Here is a 6,438-nt window from a genome sequence, read left to right as displayed (position 1 = left end):
AGAGCACAATACCATTAGCCTGTGGTTTTCAACCACAAAAATACCATATTTTAATTACTGCCCCTCCATCAACTGGACACATAACTGCTCCTTAGCAAATGCTTGTGGAAAGGAAGTGAACTCATCAACCAGAGCTCAAGCAGCTGAAGGAGAACCAGCCCTGAATCTGGGGAAAGTAGAGGTGATTCCTGGGCACAGCTGGGAGGGAGGGCTCTGAGCCTGGGGGTGCAGCCCTTCAGGGTTTGGAGGAAGACTGGGCTACAGAGAACCCCTGAAAACTGCTGTGTGTGTTCCTCCCTGAGGCAGGACGTCAGGGCTGGGGAAGTGGGGTAGGAACCTAGGGGAGGGGGGTGTGTCCTCAGAGGTGGTGAGCCAGGCTGGCCCTCAGGCCTTGCTCCTGGGCCCCCCAGTCTCTGCCTTGAGGCCCAGGTGAGGGACGCCACAGGCCCAGAGGCCCACTCCCGCCCTCCTACCCTGCTTTCCCTCCTGGCCCAGGTTTGGGAGCCCTCCCTCCCCCTCCCCTGGCTCCTGGGGCTCTGATCTTGGAAGAAAGACTGTAGAGCTTCCGAGGCCCCAGCTGGGGTACTGAAGGCCAGGAGAGAGGGGTCAGGAGAAGACGAGAGGGGTCAAAGCCCCTCCCCCGAGCTCCCTGTGCCCTGGGAGTGTGATGGTCCAGTCCTCCCCGTCAGTCCACGACCAGAGTTCCTGTTGCAGCCATGGGTTCCGGGAAACAAACTCAATGGGTTCCGGGAAACAAACAATGCAGATAGTGGAGTGCAGTTTGTTACACCAGCGGGCCCGAGATAGAGTCTCCTCTTAGCCAAGGACCCTGACCAGATTTTGTGAAAACCTTATATACCCTAAATGCACGTGCTCAAACCCACCTCCCCAAATTCTCTGAAACTAGTCTGAACAAAGGAAAAAGAAAGATACAATCAAAGTTAACCCGTGATCATATGCCTTAAGCCTAAGTAGTTAACAGTGGACAGTTATCAATAGGCCTGTGGTCATATCCCAACAAGCATAATAGAATTTTTGATTCTATTTGGTTACACAGATAATTAGGGTATTCTTTTAGGCAATGGAGAGTCTAGGTACGAGCCCTGGGGCTCTTGCATCTGGGGGGTCTGGTTTTCCAGTTGGTATGTTGTTTCCATAGATACTGGGCACAGAGCTCAAAGTCCACATCTGGCCCAAGATGGAGTCCTGCTTGCAAGATGGAGCCTGTTCTGTCTGTTTCCTCCTTCATTCCCAGTTACAGATTACAGAGTCCAGTGGCTTGTGCTTGTTCACCCAGCACCAGGACCCCCACCTGGGTCCATCTGACCCACTACCTCTGCCTGTAGCCATCGGACCCCCACCCTCCCATCCACACAGACACTCCATTTGGGTCAACTGACTTTTATTAGGACATCAGCACTACAGTGACAGGCAGGTCAGACATGGTGCAGGAAAATCCAGGCAGAGAGACTTAGATGGGCTGGGTGGTGCCCTCCCTGAAGGGGAGGGGGTGAGGCAGGCTGCGAGGATGGGTCAAAGGTGAGCAGAATTGTACAGGATGAATCAGAAGATGCCCTGTGAGAAGGGAAAATCGAGGCTTCTAGATGAGGCCAAGCTCCCTGGGGACCCTTTGGGGCTTCTAGACCTGGATGAGGCTCTTGAAGAGCTGCTCCAGAGAGGAGCAAAAACCCTTCAACACTCTCCAGACGGCCTCAGCCGCTCTGCGCAAGCCCTGTAGGCAGGCAGCCGCTATCTGCTTAAGCCAGTCCAGGGCTTTCCGAAACTTCTGCTGCAGTCGCTGCAGGAACTCTTCAAATAGCTCAAGTATCCGGTCGTACCAATTCCTTGAAGTGGAGGAGTCAAAGGGCTGGTTCGGGCCTGGGAGACTGTAGGAGCCAGAGGGCTCACAGACTCTGCGACGCAACTCTTGCTGTGTTTCACGAAGCAAGGGACAGGATTTCTGCAGGGATGGGAGGCTGTTCAGGTACATGTTTGGGGCAATGTCCTGACTGAGCAGACGCCTCCCTCCTAGCCTTTAGGAGACTCTGGGACCCAGAAGCCCATGAATGAAAACTGCCTGCCTTCCTGCCAACAGCTCCACAGACAAGAGGACTTTTCCCAAAACCTGAGCCTGGCCCCTTGGTTCCCCTCGAGAAATAAGCCCTGGTGCTTTATTGTACCTGAAGATGGACTGACCTCTGAACCCAGCACGAGGCCCGCGGGGCTTGCAGGCAGGGGGCTGAAGGCAGGGCTCTGCTCACCGTGCACTGAGTGAGGAGGCTGATGCCCCAAGTCTGGCCCTTCGGAGCTCTCAGGGCCCCCCACCCGCGCTCCGGGGAGGTCTGTGCACTTGTGGCAGGACCAGTGACAAGACAGACCAGTGGGGAAGGGAGTCAAGAGGGGCTGAGATGTCAGCTCAGACTCACGGAGTTGTTAACTTGAGCATCCACGGCGTCAGCCATATCTGCACTGCATATGCTCTGAGGAAAGAAATTGTGGAGACTGCCCACGTGGCTCGCAGCTGAGCTCTGTGGGCCCCACTGGGCCTCCCATGGGTCCAGGAGAATCAGAAGGAAGACAGACGTCCAGACCCAGTACCCTGGCTGATCCCAACCCTGGGGACTCAACTTCAGGGGAAGGGCAAGACCCAAACTCACCTCCATTACAATAAGATCCGAGCAGACCTATTGGGAAAACATCACTCAGTTTAAAATTCCCCTACCCTCTCTCACTTTGAGTCTCAATCTCAAGCCCGAGTCTGTGCCCACTGGTGTCCCCTCTTCCCCTGGTGGCTGCGGACCAGGCGTCTGACACTGCTATGCTGCCATACTGCCCTGTGACTTTGCACACCTCCCCGAGCAGCCCTGGGCCTCCGTATCCCTACCTGTGCGGTCAATGGATACGCAGGTGAGTTTTGTGCAGTGTAAGGAGTGGGCCCTGGGCTGTCACCTTCATCATCACCATCATCATGAAATTGTTAGGGGAAGCACACTGACGGAGACTGCCCACCCTGGCCAGGCACCACCATAACCATCTGCACGAATAATCTTAGGACAGGAGGTCCTAGTGACTGGAAGAGTTGGGGAAAGGTCAGAAGGAGACGGGACGTGTCTGACCACCTCCCAGCATCCTTCTCGCTGGCATCCACCTTGGCCGAGCAAGGTGTGTACCACCAGGGAGGACCCCGATTCAGAACGACTGGCCAAAGAAAACCCAGAAACGAATCGCACCACCATGAAGCCCAAGACTGTGAGCCAGCAGGCACAGCAGTTCTCCTGGCTGCCCTTACCCTCCTGCTCTCCGCCCGGGCGCCCTTTCTCAATACACTCTCTCGCTTTGTCAGCACGTATGTCTCCTCGGAGGATTATTTCCGAGTGTTAGACAAGAGCCCACTCTCAGGCGCTGCGAAAGGGCTTCCTTCCTGCAACAAAGCCACCCTACTCCACTTAAACTGGACACAGGGGAGTGCACTGACCCACCTCTTCTTCAGATTTCTTTGGAAGGTTTTCACAAAACAATTCCACAAGTTGAAACTGTAAAGAGAGACAGAGTTGGGACAAAGAGGCCTGGTCCTTTCACTCCTGGGTCCCAGCTGGGCCAGAACATCCTCCGTTTCACCCAGCTTCCCCATTCCCTCAACCGTACATGGGGATGAACTTCTTACCATTTCGGTTTTGAGGGAATTGATGGAATCATCGAAGCCCTGTGGAGATGACAGTAATGCCTAGGCTGATGAGACCTCACCAACCACTGCAGACCTGTTACACGCTCACACACTCACACAGGAGCACCCTTGCCCTGGACTAGGCGTGTCAACCTGCTTCCCAGATGCCTAGCCCTCCGTGGTCCCTTTGAGAGCTGACCAGGGAGGAACTGACGCTGTTCTCTCCTCTCTGAGGAGCTGACGGTGGCAGTGGCTCTGCGGCCAGTCTTCCCGACCTCCAACCCTGCAGATCCCCAGCCCCCAGCCCATTTCCCTCCAGACACTTGACTCCATCTAGGAGGTGGGAGGCGCCCCACCCCTCGGGAGACTCCACATAACGGCTGTGGAATCTAGCGCTGTCCCCGCGGCCCTCCTGGCTCTGGGTGGTCAGTGCAGCTCACAGCCCGTGCAGGGCTCCCATCTGCACACCCTGTGTCCTGGGGGACCCATCCTGTCAGCCCAGCATCACACACAACTGGGCAAGGAAACACCTCACGGGGCCGTGGGAACACTCTGCTGCCCACATCATCCTCTCGCTGGGCCTGAGTGCCCAGCCTGGCTCACCCCGCGATGACAACTTGCAGACATCAGTGTCCATGGCCCAGAGCCCCTGAGCATCTGATCAAGCTCCGAATTGAGACTGGGGAGTGGTACAGAGGGCAGAGGGCTTCCCACAGGAAAGAATAGGCTCTGAGCTCAGCGCGGCTTCAGCTGCTGATCCAGGCGCTGAGAGAGATGCTTTCGGTTTCCAGAAAAACACCACAGGCCTCTACCCCCGGGTTTCCAGGCTGTAGAAAGGGTCCCAAGAGACGACTGATTCCTCTGACCCTGGAGACCCTCCATTTGCAGCTCTCTCACCAGAATGCGGACTCTAGTTCCTAAAGTGACTCTAGGTCCCATGACTGGCTCCTGAGTCCTCTGCAGCCCAGACCGGCCCACTAGGACCTCCACAGAGCTGCTGCCATGCCTGTCCTCCAGCAGGAATGCCACCCCAGAGCCAGGACCTGCTGCGTAAGGACGGGACTCTAGGCGGGGGGACTCTGGGGAGAATGGATACGGGTATATGCACGGCTGAGTCCCTTCGCTCCTCACCTGAAACTATCACAACGTTGTTACTCGTCTCTATTCCCACACAAAACTAAAACTTAAAATAAAGAGAGCGAGAGAGAACGAGACAGAAAGAGAGTGAGAAATCTTTGTGCACAAACCCGTTTAGAAATGGAGAGAAAATAAATAGTTGAAATCCAGCTGAGAACTCTCCAAAAGAAATAAAGGAGAGGGCTCAGAGCAACAGGCTGGTATAGGGTCTGTGTCAGGAACTGTTCGGAATGTCGGGGTAGAGAGAGCAGAGCACTCCCCGCCGCCGCCCCGGATCCAGGTGAGAGGGGACCCTGCTGACTGCAGGGGCCACGGGCCTTCAAGGCCCATCTCCCCGGAGGGTCCCCCACTTCGGCCCAGGGAGGGTGGGACAGAGGCAGGTGCAAGTGGCCAGTCAGCAGGGGTGGAGGATGGGCTGATGGGAGAGGGGACAGGGGAGATAGGACTCTCCAGGGCCCAGCCTTCCCCCATCTCTCGCTGTCACTCACCCTAGCGGAAGCCATGCTGCTCCAGGGCTCTGGTTCTGCCGCTGTAACGCGGTGGGAGGAAGGGTGTGAGGAAAAGTGCTCTGGAGAAGCAGGCTCGCCCACCGCCCTGGAGCGCGTTCTGCCTGCAGGCCTCCCCTCTTCCCTCTCCCCAGGCGCCCCGGAGCCCCTCACCTGAGACCCTGCGGCAGAGCCCCAGCTAGCAGGCCACTGCTGAGCAGTCCAGACTCAGCGTCCCTGAGAGTCGGTGACTTAAGGGCAGAGGAGGCAGAGGTGGGGAGGGTGGAGCCCCCTCAGAGCAGAGGAAGCGGGCAGGGGCGGGGGCGTGTGTGTGTGTGTGTGTGTGTGTGTGTGTGTGACCGAAACAGAGCTAGAGCAGGGCCAAGACAGAAGGGAGGCAAGACGGGGTGACAGAGACCTGAGGGGCCTGGGCGGGGAGGGTGTGTCCCTGACACTCAGGCTCCCTGGTCAGGCCCCTCCTCCCTGAGCTGGGATGGGGTCTCTGAGCCCAGCTAGGGCCTCACCCCCCACCCCCTCCCATCAACTTGGGGGCAGGGAAGGACGGGGGAAAGTCCAGACTTGGGACAGCACCTTGAGGAAGCTTGAGGAGCTCCAGAAAAGGATGTTAACCACCTGGGGGTTAAGATACAGGGGAAGGCGACCAGGGCCCTCGAACAGACTGCACCCCACTCCACATCCAGAGAAGCTTCTGCAGCCGCCCTGCCCTCAGGAAGTCACAGTACCTGCAAGGGCCCTGGGGTGAGACTCTCCCTGGGGCCCCAGCATCCGGGGCAGGGGCCAGGCCTGATTGCCTGACACACAGGATGGGGCCCAGGAGGGTCTGAAGGGAGCCTTGTTGACCAACTGACCCCAATGACCAGGGTCTCCTGAGCCCCATGGGGGGCCCTTCAGTCCCAAGCTACAGTGGCAGGAGTCTCCCTGGCCCTGGCCATCCCCACAGGGCTTGACTCTCGCAGCCTGGCCCACCTCCCCCTGACACCACAGCCCCTCACAGCCCAACACAGCCATGGCCTTGTGTCTGTCTTAGAGACCCAGGTCCGTCATAACAAAGAGCCACAGACCCAGGTCTCAGCAACACACGCTTGTTCTCTCCCAGTGCAGCCAGGACTCACTGTGTGTGTGTCTGTCAGT

General features: G+C 57.5%; 1 protein-coding gene across 1 annotated transcript; it reads right to left on the bottom strand.

The window, feature by feature from the left end:
- Positions 1,396–5,548, bottom strand: IL32 (interleukin 32). The gene is made up of 7 exons (XM_013974707.2): positions 5,461–5,548; positions 5,290–5,330; positions 3,665–3,703; positions 3,480–3,533; positions 2,658–2,684; positions 2,427–2,480; positions 1,396–1,960 (listed from the first exon to the last, which is right to left on the bottom strand). The coding sequence occupies exons 2-7, from the start codon at positions 5,302–5,304 to the stop codon at positions 1,640–1,642; spliced, it is 510 nt and encodes a 169-aa protein (XP_013830161.1). The 5' UTR covers positions 5,305–5,330; positions 5,461–5,548; the 3' UTR covers positions 1,396–1,639.

The sequence above is a fragment of the Capra hircus genome, chromosome 25 (assembly GCF_001704415.2).
Source record: "Capra hircus breed San Clemente chromosome 25, ASM170441v1, whole genome shotgun sequence".
Classification (NCBI taxonomy): domain Eukaryota; kingdom Metazoa; phylum Chordata; class Mammalia; order Artiodactyla; family Bovidae; genus Capra; species Capra hircus.
This window is presented reverse-complemented; position numbering and strand designations above follow the sequence as displayed.

What these genes read in the sequence shown, in the direction of transcription:
- IL32 (XM_013974707.2), bottom strand. An exon ending in CAAAGAAATCTGAAGAAGAG is followed by an intron (nt 2,685 to 3,479) that starts GTGGGTCAGTGC and finishes TTTTCCCAATAG; the next exon opens with GTCTGCTCGGATCTTATTGT. An exon ending in CGGATCTTATTGTAATGGAG is followed by an intron (nt 2,481 to 2,657) that starts GTGAGTTTGGGT and finishes TTCTTTCCTCAG; the next exon opens with AGCATATGCAGTGCAGATAT.